The sequence below is a fragment of the Hesperophylax consimilis genome, chromosome 20 (assembly GCF_061612785.1).
Source record: "Hesperophylax consimilis isolate HC1 chromosome 20, BYU_Hcon_1.0, whole genome shotgun sequence".
NCBI classification, from domain to species: domain Eukaryota; kingdom Metazoa; phylum Arthropoda; class Insecta; order Trichoptera; family Limnephilidae; genus Hesperophylax; species Hesperophylax consimilis.
The window spans coordinates 29,724,079-29,744,979 of NC_142855.1; the positions used below are offsets into that span (position 1 = coordinate 29,724,079).

The 20,901-nt window shown below is 38.0% G+C and overlaps 1 protein-coding gene across 1 annotated transcript; it reads right to left on the minus strand.

Moving 5' to 3' along the window:
- Positions 1-3,857: 3,857 nt before the first annotated feature.
- On the minus strand, positions 3,858-16,916 carry LOC149414524 (uncharacterized). Its single transcript, XM_089644213.1, has 7 exons — positions 16,905-16,916; positions 16,095-16,248; positions 11,292-11,482; positions 10,734-10,915; positions 8,447-8,684; positions 5,720-5,920; positions 3,858-4,016 (listed from the first exon to the last, which is right to left on the minus strand). Exons 1-7 carry the CDS (start codon positions 16,914-16,916, stop codon positions 3,858-3,860), a joined length of 1,137 nt encoding a protein of 378 aa, XP_089500339.1.
- Between the last annotated feature and the right edge of the window lie 3,985 nt (positions 16,917-20,901).

Consider the following 20,901-nt stretch of genomic DNA (forward strand, 5'->3'; position numbering starts at 1 on the left):
TAGCCTATAAAGCGGGCAACATCGAGTCTTGGTCAGTCTATGTATTTTTCAATGTATGTATGTATTTTTAGAGTATTTAATAAGAAATTGTATTTTAAATCTTCGACAGGGATATTTAATTTAAAATTTATAAAACGTAGAAATTATAAATAATGTTTATAAGACAAGGTTTTTATGCATAGCACAAAGGATAACAAATTATTATAAGCATTAATTACTCGCCCGTAATAAAATAAAATAAAATTCCCGTCGGCGGGATTTATTTTTATTCTGGATATATTTTCAATTTGTGTGGATATTTCAGGCGAGTAATTAACGCTTATAATAATTTGTTGAATGATTATCTTTAGAAATGGGCATTATAAGTCCAAAATTATCATTCGAAACCTTCTGTGTGTCATTTTCAGGTAACGAGACGTATGAATCTCTTAAGTTATCATTTAAAACTCTTCCAATAACATTAGAAACTCTCCACGAGTCATTTGAAACTCTCTCCGCATCATTCCCAGCCAACGAAACGCACGAATCTCTTAAATTATCATTTAAAACTCTTCCAATCACATTTGAAACTTTCCGTGAGTCATTTGAAACTATTCCATTATCTAAATTCAAAACTCTATTGTTATCATTATGTGAAATTACAATATTATTCGAAAACTGTGCACTATTGGTTAGATCAATTTTCGACTGACCGATACAAGTTTGTTGTAAAGACGTATCATAACTTGAATTACCTTGTAAAACATTAACGTTAGATTTAAACGTGATATTTGCTTGTGGATTTTCAATGGATTTAAAATTAGAGCAGAACGCAGAAGTGATTTCAAAACTCGAAATGTTGGTTTTTTCGACAGATTCGTGTGTAGAATCTTGCGCATTTGCGACGCTTAAATTAACAACTCTGTCTTTATTTTTAATTTGAAGAATTTGTATGTTTCCGTTGGCGATTGTTGAAAAGTCTTGGACGGTCGAACGGACAATTCTAGAATTTAAAATTGTAATTTTGTCATTTGTCTGTTTTTCGATGACGGAATTTCGGGGTAATTCCGTGTTGCCAGCGTGAGGGATATATTGATTGGTGTTGCCGCATGCGGCCGTTGAGGTAGTTGGCATATTATTGTTGTCAGTGGGAGGTTGGACAGCGTCCGATTTGTGGCGTTTGATGTGGGCGTTGAGAGTCGCCTGGCGAGTGAATCTGAAAAAAAAATTAAATTAATAATCGGAGTTGAAGATACAGTCAATAATGCCCAGATGATGGTAGACTGACATTTAGAATCGAAACTGCAAAGAACCAAAGTATTTGATGATCAGATCTGGTCAATGGTAGTAATTTACAGACTTCTTTTTTTAACGTTAACTCCACACAAGAGTTAACGTTAAAAAAAAGCGAGCATTTATGATGATAATAATAAAAAGGATGCGTTTCTTGATAGATGTGAAAAGATAAAAGATTGGTTACAAGAATTTGAAACAGTTCCAAACGAGATTGAGAAACAATTACTGTCGTTAGACAAGTTTAAAGAAATATCATAATTGCGATTAATGCTGATTTAATGTATTTTGAGATGAAAAACGTTATCACTAGTACTGAAAATTCAGTTCCTAAAACGGTAAGTAATTCGGTGATTCGTGCACCAGTGATAAATAAATTAAACTCCACACGGGAGTTAAACATACGTCAAAAAAAAATTACGAGGATAATAATTTCACTCAGGTTCTATGTCATCCTTGGGATTTATTTATTTATTTATTTATTCATTTATTTATTTACGGACAAATAGTCCATTAACAACATATTAATTACACGAATAAGTTTTATAAACAGAGATGACAGTGAAAGGAGAGCATATATAAATGAGGAGCGAAGACAATAATAATATAAAAGTAAGAATGGGAGATAATAATAAGTCAAAGCATGAAGATGGTTCAAAGGGCATTAGAAATTAGACATTGCGTATTGACTGTCGAAAGTCATTTAGGCATATACCACAAAATTCAATGCTTTGACTTGACAGTGAGTTGACAAGTTTCGACATTCTGGACAAAGGAGAATGGTATCCATAATTGGTAGAATGTTGATTGACGAACAGCAATTCATTATGTCGGAGTCTACGGGAAGGGATGTTGAATTGGATAAGTTGCAACAAAGCAGGTGAGTCTGTAATACCATTGATAATCTTAAATATGCAAATCAGATTAGTGTCCCTTCTACGTTTCTCCAAAGAAGAAATGTTTAAAGTTTGTTCAACTTCATCATATGAGTACTCTCCTCTTACAAGACCCAACCTCCAAGCGATTCCTCGTAGGAAGCGATGTTGTACGGATTCTATGTGACAAATGTGGACAGCATAGAAAGGAGACCAAATAACACTAGCGTATTCAAGGTGAGGGCGAACTAACGAGCAGTAAAGAGTTTTAAGGGTACTTATATGTTTAAAGTCAGAGGTTATTCTATGAACGAAGCCAAGTAGTTTAAGTGATTTGTTAACAATGTTGTTAATGTGCTCACGGAAAGAAAGTTTGCAGTCTAGAGTGACCCCAAGATCCTTGATAGATGTTACAGTAGATAAACAAACATTGTTTAATTTATAATCAAACTGAATAGGTTTTTTGGTTCTATAAAAGGACAAAATTTTACATTTATCAACATTAAGTTCCATGCAGTTTATTTTGCACCAATTATTAAACGAGTCAATATCACGTTGAAAATGTAAGCAGTCAAGGTAGGATTTAATTATCTGAATAATCTTATTATCATCCGCAAAAAGCCAGAAGCGTGTATGAGAAAAAACTTTGGTGATATCGTTAATAAAAAGGTTGAAGAGAAGCGGGGCCAAATGAGCTCCTTGGGGAACGCCGGACGTTACGTCAATGTTAAAGGATTCAAAGTTGTTTATTTTAACCCTTTGTTTTCTATCGCTCAAGTAAGAGCGAAAGAATGATAACAACGGGTTTCTAATGCCTATAGCATAAAGTTTGGCCATGAGAATCGAGTGATTTACTTTATCAAAGGCTTTGGAGAAATCAGTATAGAGTACGTCAACCTGAGTGTTGTCTTCCAAGGCTTTAAAAACAATGGTATTTGTAAAGGACAATAAATTAGTTGTTGTAGATTTCGCCGATCTAAATCCATGCTGTTCATCAATCAGAACATTTTTGAATATAGGAGTGATTTTCTTTGTAATTATCGACTCAAATATTTTTGGAATACAAGATATAATTGATATTGGTCTGTAATTTTCAATGTTTGACTTGTTCCCGGACTTAAAAATGGGTCGAATATATGAAATTTTCCATGAATCAGCAAATGTTCCAGATGAGAGTGATAAGTTGTACAACATACAAATTTGTGTTGGGATGCTGTGTGGTGGTATCTTTGTGGAGATGAAGGAGTAAATAGGGGTCTTGAAGAGACCCATGTTGTAAGAGGGAGGGAACACAGAGGCCTGCAAATCGTTCCACAGCTGAGCTGTTGAACTCGAGTACGACCTGTTTTCATGTGACAAATGTCAACCTTGTATATATATTGGGCGAGCGTTTGGCGTGTTTCCTGACTATGCACCTGTACCGAAGGGATCAATGACACTAGTTCTTCTGAGCATCTTTCCTTGAAATACCTCTGATGCCTGTGCTTTATCTGTATAACAGACCTCCATTATCCATCATATTTCGTAGTTAAAATTCAAGTACCGTGAGTGTTCTAGTCATGCTATGTTATAATTTCATTATGGGCCAGTTGTTTCAAATACTTTGAAAGAGATTGATATACAAAAATCATATAAAAATATTAAACAGCAACACTTTTAGGAAGGCCTAACCTTCCCACAAAGTGCTAATGTTCTTACAAATCAATGACTCTACCTCTTCTGGCAGACCGGACACTCCTTTAATCTGGTGTCACTGTGTGTGTGCATGTGCGCACGGAGCGAGTTGGAGTGCGTGAAGCGGGCGGCGCACGTGGTGCACACGTGGTCTCGCACGCCACTGTGCACGCGTGCATGGGACTTCAGCGACGACTGCAAACAACAAAGTTTTAGTATTAGTATTAGTAACTGTAGGTACGCCAGATGTTTTCAACGGAATTCTTGGAAACTCTGAAGGCCCTTACAAGTGTTTCGTTAAGCCCAGGGTAATTTATTATCCCGACCGTCGTTTTTATTGCGGGCACAATGCACCACTAACACAATCACCAGGAACAAGATTACATGGAGATGAATGATGGAATTGCCGAATGTCACAGTGGTGCTGCCAAGGTCTGTTATCTATGTGAGGATTCTGTGTCAGCGCTTAATTAGCAGCAGACACATACCTGGACGGATGACGAACCTCGTTCTGGCACTGTTGGTGGACGCGGTGGACTCTCTCGCTGCAGCAGCTGGTCCAGTTTCCTCACCACCTAGGATTCTTGCTGCAGTCTCCATCTTCTATCTTCGCCGAACGTCACAGCGGTGCTGCCAAGGTCTGGTAGCTATGAGAGGATATTGTGTCAGCGCTCTATTAGCAGCAGACACATACCTGGACGGATGACGAATCTCGTGCTGGCACTGTTGGTGGACGCGGTGGACTCTCTCGCTGCAGCAGCTGGTCCAGTTTCCTCACCACCTAGGATTCTTGCTGCAGTCTCCATCTTCTATCTTCGCCGAACGTCACAGCGGTGCTGCCAAGGTCTGGTAGCTATGAGAGGATATTGTGTCAGCGCTCTATTAGCAGCAGACACATACCTGGACGGATGACGAATCTCGTGCTGGCACTGTTGGTGGACGCGGTGGACTCTCTCGCTGCAGCAGCTGGTCCAGTTTCCTCACCACCTAGGATTCTTGCTGCAGTCTCCATCTTCTATCTTCGCCGAACGTCACAGCGGTGCTGCCAAGGTCTGGTAGCTATGAGAGGATATTGTGTCAGCGCTCTATTAGCAGCAGACACATACCTGGACGGATGACGAATCTCGTGCTGGCACTGTTGGTGGACGCGGTGGACTCTCTCGCTGCAGCAGCTGGTCCAGTTTCCTCACCACCTAGGATTCTTGCTGCAGTCTCCATCTTCTATCTTCGCCGAACGTCACAGCGGTGCTGCCAAGGTCTGGTAGCTATGAGAGGATATTGTGTCAGCGCTCTATTAGCAGCAGACACATACCTGGACGGATGACGAATCTCGTGCTGGCACTGTTGGTGGACGCGGTGGACTCTCTCGCTGCAGCAGCTGGTCCAGTTTCCTCACCACCTAGGATTCTTGCTGCAGTCTCCATCTTCTATCTTCGCCGAACGTCACAGCGGTGCTGCCAAGGTCTGGTAGCTATGAGAGGATATTGTGTCAGCGCTCTATTAGCAGCAGACACATACCTGGACGGATGACGAATCTCGTGCTGGCACTGTTGGTGGACTCTGGTCCAGTTTCCTCACCACCTAGGATTCTTGCTGCAGAGTCTCCATCTTCTATCTTCGTGTCACCTGTTCCTGTACTTCATTTTATTTAACTTAATTTCTCTTTATTTTTGGAACATTTATATTTTTTGTAATACCTGCATCAACTGTAAAGCGCCCCTGAGGTGATATCTCACAAAAGCAGCGCTATACAAATTGTCCAATAAATAAATAGTAAATTATGCATAGCCAGCAATTAAAGGTCATTTGATAAAATACATGTGTAACCACAGACATGCTCTAACGCAAAGAGACAGTTTATTTTTTAGGTTAGGTCAGACAGATTGCTGATCAATCACCTTGTGTAGGAAGGCCTTGCCGCACTCTGGGCAGATGAAATCTCTGGTACCGGAGTGTGTGCGCTGATGCACCAGTAGATTGGAGCGCAGGGAGAAACGCTTGGGGCAAGAGGGACAGGCGAAGGGTCGCTCGCCGGAGTGCACTCGCCAGTGCCCCTTCAGATCCGAGGAGGTGGAGAACGCCTTGCCGCATCCCGGGAACTGCAATCCGGAGAATAAGCTTTTTAAATCTTTTTTTGCAAAGGCACAACAACTGTTGTGAATCTGGATTTGTCTCGCAACTATTTTAACAAATTCATTATGAAATTACTTGCTTTTGCTTATCTTAAGGCGAAGCTTAATGCCAAATCACTATTTTGATTAATCTTTATAACGAATTGTTGTACATTATGAATACCAAAAAATATGTTTTAGATACATTTAAGGTTTTCCTATCGTTTCGTTTGAGTAGAATACAAATAAAATAAATAAATTACTCAATAAAAAATATAAATGTAAACTACTAAAAAAAATATTTTTTCAATAGAAATGTATGAATGCAAAAACTTAAAAAAAACAGTATTATAGCTAAGATTATCTGTGACAGTTTCACTTGATTAACTTTTTTGCTTTCTTATAAAATTATTTATAAAATAAATAAGAAACCAGTTTTGTGCTTGAAATCGGACGTTTCTAAATTCCGTTTGTCAAGCGATTTTAATGCCATTACCTACAATATAAGGAATTTACACATTTTTGGCTTGTAGCTTCCTCTTAAATAGATAAATTGAATTGCAAACCCCATTCTTGCAGCTGGGAATGAAAATATTATTATTTCTTTCATTATTAAGTTAATTTGAATACAATGAGTAATGTTTAATTAATTAACACTTGGATGGCCTGTTTAGCAGGCGGTAGAAATTATTCTGGACCTCGACCTTGAGGTTGCAATACTATTTATTATAATCGATCCCTGCATTATCGAAAGCTATAATAATAATAATAACATGGCATTTATGTAGCGCCGTTTAGTGTCATTTCACTTCAAGTGTTCTTTACTATAACAAACTTAAAAATAGTCATTTAGTATTAGTGTGGTCATGTTCTTAAAATTATTCCTGAGGCGCAAAACTAAGGATGGGTTGGGAGAATTTGAACAATTCTTCGAATTTCAAAGTTATTTTTCAAGTTCTGTTATTATTTCAGTTCTGTTAAGCAACTAGCCTAAAATGATACAATAACAGAACTTGAATAGGACTTTCACAGAACCAGAAAATGTATGTTGAAATTTGATGAATTGTTCAAATTCTTTGAAAGAACCCGTCCTTAGTTTTATAATATCAGATCTGTATGAAATTGATTCATCAAACTGACATAATTAATGAAATCAATTGAAATTCTGAGCTTAAAATTTACGTACCTAAGAAATTTGTGCTAAACTCTGTCTATATTGTTAGAGTGAACTTGTAGCGATGCTACGAGGTTTATCTAGAACACTCCAGACGCAATGCGAAACGTTCCTACCTACAGCCTACGAGTACTTTCCGCTGAGAGAACTACCTACGTCAACACGTTGCGAGTTTGACCAGGTACATTTCGCGCATTCGCTAGAAGGGTCTAGACAATCACCTAGGCCTAATTCCAGCGCCATCGAAACTACCAGAAGTATCTTGTTTGAACGACCAACCTCCAGTTTACCAGCGGTCTCGCGCAGTTACTACCGCCATCGGCTGGACTGTATAAATAGGCCCGACGCAGCGAGCAGTCAGTCAGTCATCAGTCGTTCAACAATTTGCTAGTCTCGCGAGTGACATAAATAGGGTAATTATATTCCACTTGACTTCTGACTAATGAAATATAGAGTTTAGCTATTGGTTTAGCCAACTGGCAGGGAAATAATGTATCTGTATGTAATTCTATACTCTCCTTTCATAAAGTGCAAATATATTCATTTTGTACTATAAAAATATATTATTATTTTTTTTTTTTTTTAATTATTAAATCTTACAAATGACTTGTAACAAAGATATTTTAGGAATTTGTTTTGATTTGCTTCGATTTTGTTTATGTGGATTTTGTAAAATGGAAGACTTAACTTACTTTAGTACTTAAGAGATAGACATATACCGTCCAGGACTTTACTGTAGGCCTTTTTAAGATATTCAATTCTGTAGTACATTATTTTGATGTATCTCATAAGGTTTAGCCAGCATTAGTGATGTAAGCTCGCGAAATTTTTTTTTTTTTTACGACTTGTAAACATCGACTTTTCTCTACTTTCTATAAACATAATAAACATGTTTTATAAATATAAACCTTCGGGAAGAAATTCTCTAAATGATAAAGAAAACCCTATCAGAATCCGTTGCGTAGTTTAGAAGAACTAAGCGCACAAGCAGACATACGCCGATAGCAAATTTATTTTATATTATTTAGAGATATATTTATTAAAATTGGCAAACCTTGACAAATATTTTTTAATTGTAAATGTGGTTTCATAGAATTATTTAAAAATTTTAAGGAGCGTCTATTGTAAACTTTGAAATGAAAATACAAAGTGTTGTTTTTTCTCTTTCTAAAACAGTTTAAATCATATATTTTACCTTGATACAAAATGAGATAGCATGACTTTTGTAATATCTCACAAAAACACTCTAGGAGCTAGCGATGTTGATTTCGCCAGATACAAAAGATGTTTGATTTGTTGTGTCAATTGTTAATTAATTACAATGAGTGTTTTGTGCGTACCTCGCAGTGGTGCGGGCGGTGCCCCGTGTGCGTGCGCTGGTGCGCGTTCAGGTTGGCGCGCAGCGTGAAGCGGCGCGGGCAGAGCGTGCAGGCGTGGGCGCGCGGCGCGTCGTGCGCCCGGCGGTGCGCGCGCAGCCCCGCAGCGCTGGACAGCCCGCGTCCGCAACGCTCGCACACGCAAGCCGGCCGCCCGCTGTGGCGCTGCATGTGCGCCTTCAGTGCGACGGCAACCACGAACCTGCAAAGTTACATCACATATAAACAATTATAAATGTTTTATTATTTATTTTTTGTAACAAGTTTTGATAATAAAATCTCTAGTAAGAAGTCTAATTGAATATAACTCAGTAGTTTGGTCTCCATCTTACAAAATTCACATTAACAACATTGAGCGACTACAAAAAAAATTTCTACATTTCGACGACTTCACACCATGGGAAATCATTACTTGGGTGATGTTGACATATTCAATACCAACCTTTTGTGGATCATTTAAAACATTTATTTCAACAATACTCCTAAACACATCATGTAAACCTACAAATAGCTGTAATTTTCTGTTTTTGTTTCTTGTGTTTGTATGACTTGTTGCATAGCTTTTATCAAATGTAATTTTATTCTTATTTTTTATGTTTCAAAGTATCTGTCAAATTAAAATTATACTACCAACCATGTAAAAGCCCTCTGGGCGTTAAATAAATAAATAAAATAAATAATGATACCCTCACTTTTAAGAAAAAAAATTATGTGAAAGTGCAGAAGAGTCCCAACTGCTCTCAACTGTCTCGGGTCAGTGAGAGTATGGCATCCTCAATTGGGGTATGTTGCGAGGGTGAAGATAGTGGGGCGGTGAAGGAGATGGGGAAGGGGTGAGAAAGTACCAGGCTATTCAGATCTAGTCACCAAACACGGCCAAAGCCATTTCAAGCAATGTTTCAATTCTGAATTATGGTTTTACACCAGGGCGATACTGAGAGTATCTTTCACTCTGGAACGTGCCGCAAATATACTATTTGTTATTTTAAATGAGTAATTGGTGAAATCAATCAAATAAAATTTACTTGGGCGCGCCGGGATTTGAATATGTGACCCCTCGAGCACGGCACCGCCAGTAATTGTTTTTAATGCAGTTGTGCCCTTGCCCCGGCAAGACAAGGGTCCTGGGTTCGAGTCCTAGATGTGACCGTATCTTTTTCTGATTTTCGTTTGAGAATCACTAATATTGTCTTCAATAATTAAATAATATTTTTATTTTTCGGAATAACTTTATTGAGTAAAACCTCAAATTGTAATATTTAATTATTGAAGACAATATTAGCGATTTCTAAATGAAAATCTGAAACAGAAAAATCAGAAAAGGATACGGTCACATCTAGGACTCGAACCCAGGACCCTTGTCTTTCCGGGACACTGCTCTACCGACTGAGCTAATGGGACCCTATTCCCCTCGGTCACTTTTAACTGTATCATACTTCAAATAAGAACTACCAACACTGTCTTCATTGGTTTATCTAAAAAGACGCTGTCTAGATTGCATTTAGTTCGGGTTGAATCTTGCGATCATACATAAAGATAGTTGCCAATAAAAATGTGCGGTGAAAAAATGAAGACAATGTTGGTAGTTCTTATTCGAAGTATGATACAGTTAAATGTGACCGAGGGGGATAGGGTCCCATTAGCTCAGTTGGTAGAGCGGTGTCCCGGAAAGACAAGGGTCCTGGGTTCGAGTCCTAGATGTGACCGTATCCTTTTCTGATTTTTCTGTTTCATATTTTCGTTTAGAAATCGCTAATATTGTCTTCAATAATTAAATAATATTCCCGGTTACGAATAACCTGACAATATTTGAAAATCTCCTACTACCACCACAATAAGTGGAAAATGTTGCTTGTGTTGTGATGGAGGACCTAGCCAGCCGAGGAATTGAACACACTAAAAATGGGTGGGACCCAAACGTGATGTCAACTCAGCCACCGACCGGTTAATTGATCGTGCCATTTCTGCCTTGGCCTTTATACCACTCTATAAACACTCCTGGCACTAATAAGTAAAAATCTCACTTCATACTCCCAAATTGAAGTGTAATATTTTTTCCCCATTATATAGATCAAGAATAATAATGACCCAAGAATGGAGCCCTGTGGTACACCACATGCAATTTATAAACTGCTTGAATTCTTTCCAATCGCAACTTAACTGTGCTATATAATATTAATGTTTTTCCATTGTGTCCTGTTAATAGTTCTACTAGTTACGTCAGTGAGTTTCTACGCAACATAGATTGTACCTTTTGGTGCAGAGCGTGCAAGCGTGCGGGCGCTCGCCAGTGTGGAAACGCGTGTGCACGCGGAGCGAGTGCGCGTCATTTGCGCGGTAGCCGCAAGCCTCGCACATGTAGCGCGTGAGGCGGCGCTTCTTCTTCTGCTTGCGCGTGACCGTGAATGGCACCTCGTCTGGGAAGTACAGCTCCTGACACACAAAATCAATTATTCCTGATTTCTGCTTATTCGTAACAGGAATTCAAATGTAACATTGACATCATGACGTTCATGCAGTCAAGTTAGTCTCTCAGACGCTGGGCGTACTGTACAGGTCCTGCAGATACTGGAAATAGTACGCAACTGTCGACCCTGTACAAATCGCAAGTGCGTCCCATTTTTGAATTTGCAGCCACCTCTGATCGGGAGTCCCAAAACAGGTTTGATAGATTGCTTGATATTAACAATCTTTACAGCACAGACTTATCTACCAATATTACAATGGAAGATGCTCCTATTAAAGCTAAATGACGCTGATTGACATTAGATGACATTTAATTTGGGTGTAGAATAACAGAAATACTTACCTTAATTTCTTTGTCTCTTTTAGGAACTTCTAATAACTCTTTGTCTGCTGATTTGTCCACTTCGTTCCTTATCAAATTATCGATTTCCGCTGAATCTATTTTAGATTGTTTTCTGACTGTCTTCTTTTTATCTTTGGTCTTTGTTTTCTTTTCTTTTGAATTTGCGATAATTTGTTCTACTTTGTTGTGTTCTGGAAAAAGACAATATATAATACATAATATCACTAACACATTGAGTAATGGAGTGCTAAGGAATAAGTTGTGTATTGAACTTAAACGCCAAATGGAGAACGAAGAGGTGTAAGAAAGGAGATAAAAGATACATAGGTGGTTAGAGTGTAGAATGTGTGGGTGTTATGATTGAATAACATTATTATTTTTGTTTTGAAAGTTTGGAGTTGGGTTTCGCTTTTTGAGTTGTCAGAGAGTAAGATTTTAGAAACTAGTTAGGTCAAATGTCTTTGCGCAGATGTAGTATGAAGTTTCAGCACATTGTAATGTCCGTTGGTTATATTTCTAATGGTGTGATTGTGTTGAAGAGGGATTTTTTATTGTATTTGTACAAGAAATGTGTTAGCATAAATTTTAGATGGAATTGACTTTTATCCAATTTTGTGAGTTTCAAAAGGCAAGTTTTTTTTTTACAAGCATATTAATGACTGTATGCATGTATGGTCATACTTGATATGTATATTACACTGTGATTTATTTTACCATTTCAAGTACTATTATTTAAATTCGATATTAATTACAGCGTTGGTATTTTGCCATTACTATTTAGTTTTTTCTATAGATACAACATTATTTTTCTTATTTTTTTTAAACATCTGTTTTAAAATTCGTATCAGTATATTATATATATATATGTATTTATTTTTTTATATACCTTACGAGTAAATTGTTTTGCTGTTTTCAGCCTTACTGGTTTGCAACAAACATGAATAATTGTATGTATATACGAATGTACAATGTATATACTTACTTTATATTTGAAACTTTGCTTTATTTACAATACCAGGTGTTAGAATTTGGATTTGATGTTAATTTTAGTATTAGCATTTGATTCTTATTTTTTTGTTTGTACATATATTGTTATATTATCCATGTATTATTTTACACTTACAATTTCAATTTCAATTCCCTCTGTAAAAGCCTGATAGGGCGTTAATGAATAATAAAAAATTATACTCAATGAAGAGTCGATTGAGGAATATTTTGTCGTGCTAATTAACCCTCACCTTTTGTTAACTTAGCCAAGGTGTTTAGAGGAACCTCCATTTCATCCCAACCATCCGATTGAATTTCCAATGTGTTCGTTTTCTTGTTCCGGCGTTGCGATTTCGATAACTTCAAATTCAGTGTTGAAATCTGAGATTTTATGTTGCAGGTTGATTTCTTCAAGGCATCTTCAGATGCGCCAAAGCTCTCTGTAAATTAAATCACACATTAAAAACTGACTGGAACTAACCTACTATGTGGGAGAGGGCACCTGGAATGAGACAATCCAAAGTACTCATAAAAGGACCACACCCTAGAACAGAGGTTCCCAAACTTTTTTTGCCCCGTAGACCATTTGACAATTTTTTTTTTTCCGTAACCCCCTGCCTGCTGAATATTGAATTTTCCTAAAACTATTAAAGTCCCATGTGATAATAATTAATTTTTTTCGTAAAAACATTCCCTTTCCTTGCCTGTCCAACAATCGGGTGGCGATATAGTTCCTCTGTATTTACATTGTGCAGACAGGGGCGCCCTTGTGAAGTATTACACCAAATGAAAATGAAGCAGGATAAGCAACGGGAATTTCTTTCTGTAGCTGACCCTACAGAACTGCCCCTTAAGTTCTTTGTTAGAGCTTATTCCGGTCAGTTCTTCTTGTCACATGATATCCGATTCTTCAACGTTGCATTTCCATAGTCAAATGTCCTCAAACTTAGTTTTGAAGTCCATTTGAAGTGCATTTAAATGTTGAACTTCATTATTACCCTGGATGTTTTTCAAAACAAGTTGGGAATTAGGAAAATTCGCGGCTTCCAATGTGCAATGTTTTGGTTCAATATATTAATTCTGACGAGAAAAGGAACGTAGACTCTATTTATATACCTCAATAAACAACTTTACGATATATAAACATACAAATATAAAATAAGTAATTTCTCAGTCTATTATATGTGTTTTAGGTCAATTGTGTCATTTACGGAACTCCTAAATGTTGACTTGAGGTAAATGGGGGTCGGCTCGTATGTACCCCCATTTGAATCTCGTGGACCCCTAAATTTTTTTCTCGCTTACATGGACCCCCAGCAAGCCGATATCGACCCCTGGGGGTCTATATAGACCACTTTGGGAAACTCTGCCCTAGACGAACCAAGAAACTACTCGATATTGACAGTAACTCGCAGAGGGAACTGGTAGGACTACTAACGGGACACTGCCATCTCAGGAGACACATGCAGATATTGGCAGTGGAAAACACCAACAGATGCAGGAAATGTGAAGAGGATGAAGAGACTCCAATTCACCTTTGGTGCCAATGTCCTGCCCTGGTGGGAACTAGGCTCAGATACCTGGGGAGACAGTAGAACCAGAAGACATAGCCACATACCCAATAACAACCCTGGTGAACTTTATTAAAGGGACTGGGTTGTTGTTCAAGGAATGAGGTAAATGGGAGACGGCACAATAGGACTATGGCCTAAGTGCTCACGCTTTAAAAAAAAAAAAACCTACTATGTACTATGAGTTTCCAATTTAAAGAAAATTGTTGTTGTCAATTTATATACAGGGTGCGGTAGAGAGGACGGACGTTTTTGAGATGGGTAGTACTCTCCCCCTCCGTCTACGAGAGAGGTGGGGGTTAGTTCCTAGCATTGTTTTACCAGTTGTCGTCATGGAGCCGTGGACGGTGGAGCACCGCGTTTTCGCCTATGATTGTTCCGTCTGAAATAATGAGTCAGTCACCGTCGTACAGCGTGAGTTTCGTCGCCACTTCAACATTCATCGGAATGGAGCTGTTCCCTCTCGAAACACCATCTTTCGTTGGGTTGAATCACTTGGCAGGCGTGGTGAACTGATCAACAGAAACCAAGAGGAGCTCCGCGAACAGTTAGAACTCCTGAAAATGGGGACATGGGGACACCTCAAGGCTAGAGTATACGAGAACAAGCCCCGAACTCTGGACGAATTGAAGGACGCAATTCGCGTGGAAGTCGCCCAAGTTGAGAGAGCGATGTTGGAGAGAGTCTACGCGAACTTCCAAGAACGCCTCCAGCACTACATCAAAGATTTCGGCCACCACATGCCTGCTGTGATTTTCCCCACTTGACGGTCTCAAATGCTATTTCCTCGCGAACCTGATTCCATCAATAAATTTGTTTTTGAGTAAAAATTAACTATTTTATGATTTTTTTAAAACCGTCCGTCCTCTCTGCCGCACCCTGCATAATTTTATTTGATTTGGTTTTAAACCCAGCTTCTAAATGGATTATATTCCTAGTGAGCTATTGAATGATAAACGTTTACATGTCGACCCGCGCTTGCCGGGCCTAAAGTCCAGCACGCAGTGACACACTTTACCTAGGCTATGCTCAAATTATCAGTAGAGTGTGAAGCTTCAACGGCTCAGGGTGTCGGTCGTCCTTAAACTTATAATTCTGTACCACCTTTGGTTGACAAGGGTTCATGGAAGTCCTCAGCTATCAGATGAAACAGTACATGGTATATGAAAAGTTTAATGCATCAGAGGACACATGGCATTCGTAGAGTGTAATCATACATTTAGGAACATTATTATTATTATGTGCAGAGCAGGCAGCATTCTGCTGATGCGCTCATATCTGATTTGACAACAAGTTTGACAGTAATTGAGTTGTTTTAAGTTTGAACTAAGTCCTTTCTTCTCTCCAAATGTGAATCCAATAGAGCTTTGAATTGATTTATATTTGTTGCATCGATGACATGTTGTGGGAGTTTGTTCCAAGCATCCACTACTCTATTTGCAAGGAAGTGTTTTCTAGGATTAGATGCAAAAGGCGTTTTGGTAATTTTTTGTCCACGGAGATTTATATTTTTATTAGTAATTCTTGGATGCTAGGGCAACTGTAATGTCCAGATAAAATTTTGAAAGTCTCGATCAAGTCACCCCTTTCTCTTCTTTCTTGTAAGGTTGGTAATCTTAGTTCCTTATTACATGACTTAATTATCTATGTATCTGGGGTACATTAATTTGGAGTCTCTCTCTCTCTCTCTCCCTGGAGTAGCAAACATGACAGGCACTCACAAAATGATATTTAGGGGACTCACATGGCAGCAGGTCGATGGCGTGGCTTTGGGTCTCAGCAAACCTCGCGTTGCCAGACACGGCAAGCGTGTAATGTAACCTCTATTCAGATCTGTTTCCTGGTTGCCCGAGTAGGGCCCATCCTACTCGGAAACAAAGTCCATGCGGCGTTGTTTGGAACACGTCCGCGGGAGCTATTTTAATTACAATCGACGCAACCAGTCACTCGGAGGGTCATTCTAGGTCTGCCGGTTGCGGGGGAAGGAACTATATCGCTCCCGTTGTGCCCGGAACACTTGTAAGGCACGTGGCGCCTTTGTGAAGAACTAATCTTACAGGAATTTACCGTATTAATGCGACGTAGTAACCGTTACATAACCGTATAAAATAATGTTAAGCTGATAAACTAAAAATTAAATTGATGAAGGGGAAAAAAGATCTCCTTATGCCAGCGTCCAAAATTGGTAGTAATACTTGCATATATCGGCCTAACTCCCTATAACATTATGATATCAGAAAGGAACCTGTGTTCTGGTTGTCTTCAGGGTTGATAGTCCAGCTCCGTATCCTGGCATCGCAGGACCAGCACTGGCGTCGGAAGGTCTGGTAGTCTCGCAGCATGGCGGCACATTCCTCGCACAGCTTGTCGGGCTGAGGGGGACTGCAGAGCTGTTCCAGCTGGCACACAAATTATTATCATTTTAACGAGGTTGTCTCTAACTAACTAACCGTCACACGGTTTGCCGGCAGGGCGGACCGCCAAACAACTCGGTCACACTACACACTCCTCGCCTCATTCGCATTCATGCATCGTCTCATACAAACGCGTCCTTGACTGCTTCTACCATTCATATTTGCGTGTATATTCTACTTACACTCCTTTCTTCGTTCATGCCCAAACCATCTAAGCGTCCCTTTCTTAATCTTACTCAATACGCTTTTGCACACATTCTTTGCGAGTGTAATGTGGAAAAATTCTCACACGATCATACATGGTTTCACGACACATACGCCTCAGGGATCTCATTTCAACAGCATTCAGTCTACTTTCATCCAGTTCCATGCCTCACTTCCATACATCAGGGTAGGTACCAGGACTCCATGTTGGACTGCTAGCTTCGCTTCTTTGGACAAGTTTTTGTTAGCGCCAACTGCGTTCAGTCCTCCATTAATAGAGTTACTTACATTTACCTTTCTTTCAATATAAACAGTTTCTGACAGTCCAACATCTGGACTTGGACATGTGTACCTATATTTACTAACTACCTAGCATCTTATTTTTATGGTGGTGCGAGGAGGTGAACCGGTGTCAAGAGGCATACAATCATTCTTACGCTGAGAGCCATATGGGAGGAGCACAGTATTGTCAATGCTCATACGGTCTGAGCTCACGGCTTCCGTTCAATTGATCCTTCGTTCAATCGAGTCGACTCTTTGAGCTATTTGTACCGTGGCTCCCGCCCTTAATAAAATAAGTCATGACCCATCGCTGTTCGGCCATGTTTTTTTTCTTGTTTAATATGTAATGGTAAGCCACTACTCCAGTTGGACGGTGTCAAGTACTTCTCAGTACACAGTGCCAAGCGCTAAGGTACTTAGGCCATCATAGGACATACTGGAAAGTTCGACTATTGCCTAGAGGTTTGTTTGGCAATGTTTATAGCTAGAGATAGCAAAATTAAGCATTAATTTTCAGATATTTTAGCATTAACAATTGGAAATTTAGCGTTTTATAGCATTTTGAGGCATAATTTAGCGTTTTGTAGCAAAATAGAAAAAAATGTATTTCCTGAATGTTTTTGGCGCATATTTTAAGTATTTTTGGTAAAATATATGTTTAACCTTCATTTGCAAGTATTTCCATGTGAAAGATTAAAAATAATTAATTTTAATATTAAATTAATAAGAAAGGAAACTCTAAGTACGGGTCAAACACAAACACAACAAATGCAGATTGCGATTAACATCAATAGGTGTAATTTATTTCGCACAATTTGTGTAATGTCAAAAAGCAATTTTAGCCTACAGTACAAAAATATTAAATATTTACACATAAAATAGTAACAAAATTATAAAAAATCGTAGGAAAGGCTTCCAAAAATGAAATAAAGTAGGCCTAATACTTTTCCCTGCACATTCACATGAAACTACCTTCCTTATGTATTTTTCTCAATTCTTCTTTAGTTGTACTGGACTAAATATTACTGTATCAGCTTCTCCAATTCGTATGGTTCTTTGACTTCTGAAATACGCTATATTCTCGGAAAGCGTTTAAATTCAGCGTACAGTATAAATTAAAAATATTAAATATTTACACATAGAATAGTAACAAAACTATAAAAAGAGGTAGGACAGGCTTCCAAAAATGAAATAAAGTAGGCATATTTGAAATACAGGTAAATACAAAAAACAAAGAAAAAGGCACTTTACTGATTGAATGATAGCATTGCGCACGTTTCAATAGTGGGCTCCTTCATTCTCGTACGCCTGTCAGTCAATACCCGGTATTTTCGGGAAATTCGCGCCTATTTCGCTAAATAGAATAATTTAGCTGAAATACGGCCAAAATCACGTTTTTCGCGTTAATTCGCGAAATAGAAATCACTGGAAACACTTTCGAATGCCTTGAAACGCAAAGAAAACTTATAAATGCCCTATTTTCGAACCATAAATATTTTTTCGCGTTTTTAGTTAAAACGAAATTTTGCCATCTCTAATTATAGGCATAGCAACTAGAATGTTCGGGAATGTTCTTCACCTTATATAAGCGACAGAGGGAAGGAAATCAGGACAGTCATCAATTAGCACTTCTACAGTGAGCAACCTGTGAGCGCTGCGACTGCTTGCTGAAGCTTTACTACACTGCGCCGCTGCACGGACCTACCATACCTACGCCGTGGCTCTGCACGGACTACGGATTACTATGGACTCCTCGGGATCGCATCAGCGCCCTGGCCCCGGATATCATCCCTGGCCTGCGCTCCTCACGCGCTCAGACCCTGCGACACCTTCGCCGGTCTGAACACATCCACGAGTCCCGTCACCACGGTGTCGACTCGCTTCGCCGCGTACACCAGGCATCATCATCATCGATCCAGAGTCATCCCACAACTGCGCTACTGACTCACCCAAATAAACATTCATTTGTCTCACTACCAGATCCCCAAAAATATATTCGATTATTTTTCTCTTATTCCGCTTCACTCTTAATACGCAATATTTCACTTTCAAATAAATGGATTTAGCTTTATTAATTCAAAACATGATTTATTATGTCGGGAGACGGAAAAATACGCACTTTTAATTTTAATTTCGTTTAGTCACTTACGCGATATGTAAATTAGTATGCGGCGCCGTTATAGTCGCAGCCGACGGCGACTATGTTCGTATCAAGAGTTGGATTATATTCATAATATCGTATTAGAATTAAATCACAAACCAGTCTATACAAACCTAGCGTAGCCCACAAACTACTTGAAAACTAGGATATAACTCTAAAGGGGACGCGAGCAGGCGTTATTAAAGGTTCCCCAACATTTATAGTAACTTTTAGTAATAATATAACTAAATTCAAGTATTAATTCAAAGTAAACATTCCATATTTACCGTGAAGCGGAATTCGTAACCTTTACCTATATTCGTAGCGATTCTAAAAGTTTACAAGGAAACTTTGCCAAATCAATTCAAAACATTTCATTAGCTCTTCTGTTAAATTGTTACAGAAACAGATATAACCTGCTGCCATCGCAGTAACAATATAATATTGTTCAAATAAAAATCTTAACAACAAAGCTATCACTTTTCTAAATACAGAAAGTCCCATTTTACAATAAAGAATAAGAAATGTTTTTCACCTTTAAAGAAACACACTCCAACATTCCCTGAGCCACAGTTATATTGTTGACTTCTGTAAAAAGTGAGATTTTTCCCTCCCGCTGTAGACAGGCTCGACACAAAGCTTCTAGAGCGGCCATCTTATCAAATAATTAATTGGTAATATTATTTTATTTCCGTTGCGGCTTAAATTTTGGCACAATAAAGTAAAACGAACGCAAACAAAACCTCAAAATGTCAAAGTCAAAATGGTCAACATCTCGCAAAACTGTCAAACTAAACCATAGATTTTATGAACAAAAATATTTGAAAGTATTGCCAGCGTTATAAATCAATAGTACTTATTTTAAATTTTGAATGCTGTTTACAAATTTTATTTTTTAGTCATTATAAATACAATGTTATATTACTTACATGATTTTATTATTTAAAACTTTAATTGCGTCAAGAATATAATGAACGGTTGCTCTCATTCAACCTAGCAATCTTCAAATTTAAAATCGGTTGAACTTACACCCCCAAATATTTAATTTCTACCAATTTCTAACAATTTATAACACTTAGTTTCTCGTCAACTCTTTAAGTTTTTCAAATTCAAGAAATATATTTATTACTTTTGAAGGTAATAGTAATAATTATAAATTTGTTATGCCAAATGAAAAATTTATGCAAAATTTTCTTGATAGAAAAAATATCGCAAAGTAACCTCCGGAAAATATATAAACAATTTGTTCTGTTATTTAATATGTCACTGGCATAAAAAATTCACAGCTTATCTATAAATGCAACTAAAGCATCTGTTGAGAGATTTTTGCTCTATGTCAAACGAGTCGCGTTAACTTAAATATTAACACCATTTTCGCTATTTTTAATAATAGCGCGCTGACTATAAAATTCATATTTATGTATTTGCCTTTAAGACCATCTTTGACAGCTGCTAACTAGGGGGCGTAAATAATGTTTTTTTCTACAAATGCATCTCTATGCAGATTTTATTACTGATTTGTTTGAGACAATTATTCTTATCACGAGGCTAAGCCATACAGCCAGAAAAAATGGGTATTTAAGTCCAAACCCAAGTCTCCAAATACGATCGTTAAAATGAAGATTTTTCTACAAGTGCAACTTTATGCAGATTTTATTAATGATTTCGCTTAAGACTATACTTCTAATAAAAAATTCAAAATTTCAGAGCGATTGGCTGAAAAGAGCCAGAAAAAATGGATATTTAAGTCCGAATCCAAGTCCTCAAATAGTGATAGTATAATGAAGATTTTTCTACAAATGCAACATTATGCAAATTTTATTACTGATTTCGCTTGAAACTATGATTCTTATCACTACAGAAAAATGTCAGCCCGATTGGCTCCATAGAACCAGAAAAAATGGATATTTAAGTCCGAACCCAAGTCTTCAAAAAGTGATCGTTATGATGAAGAATTTTCTACAAATGCGACTTTATGCAGATTTTATTACTGATTTGGCTAGAGACTTAAC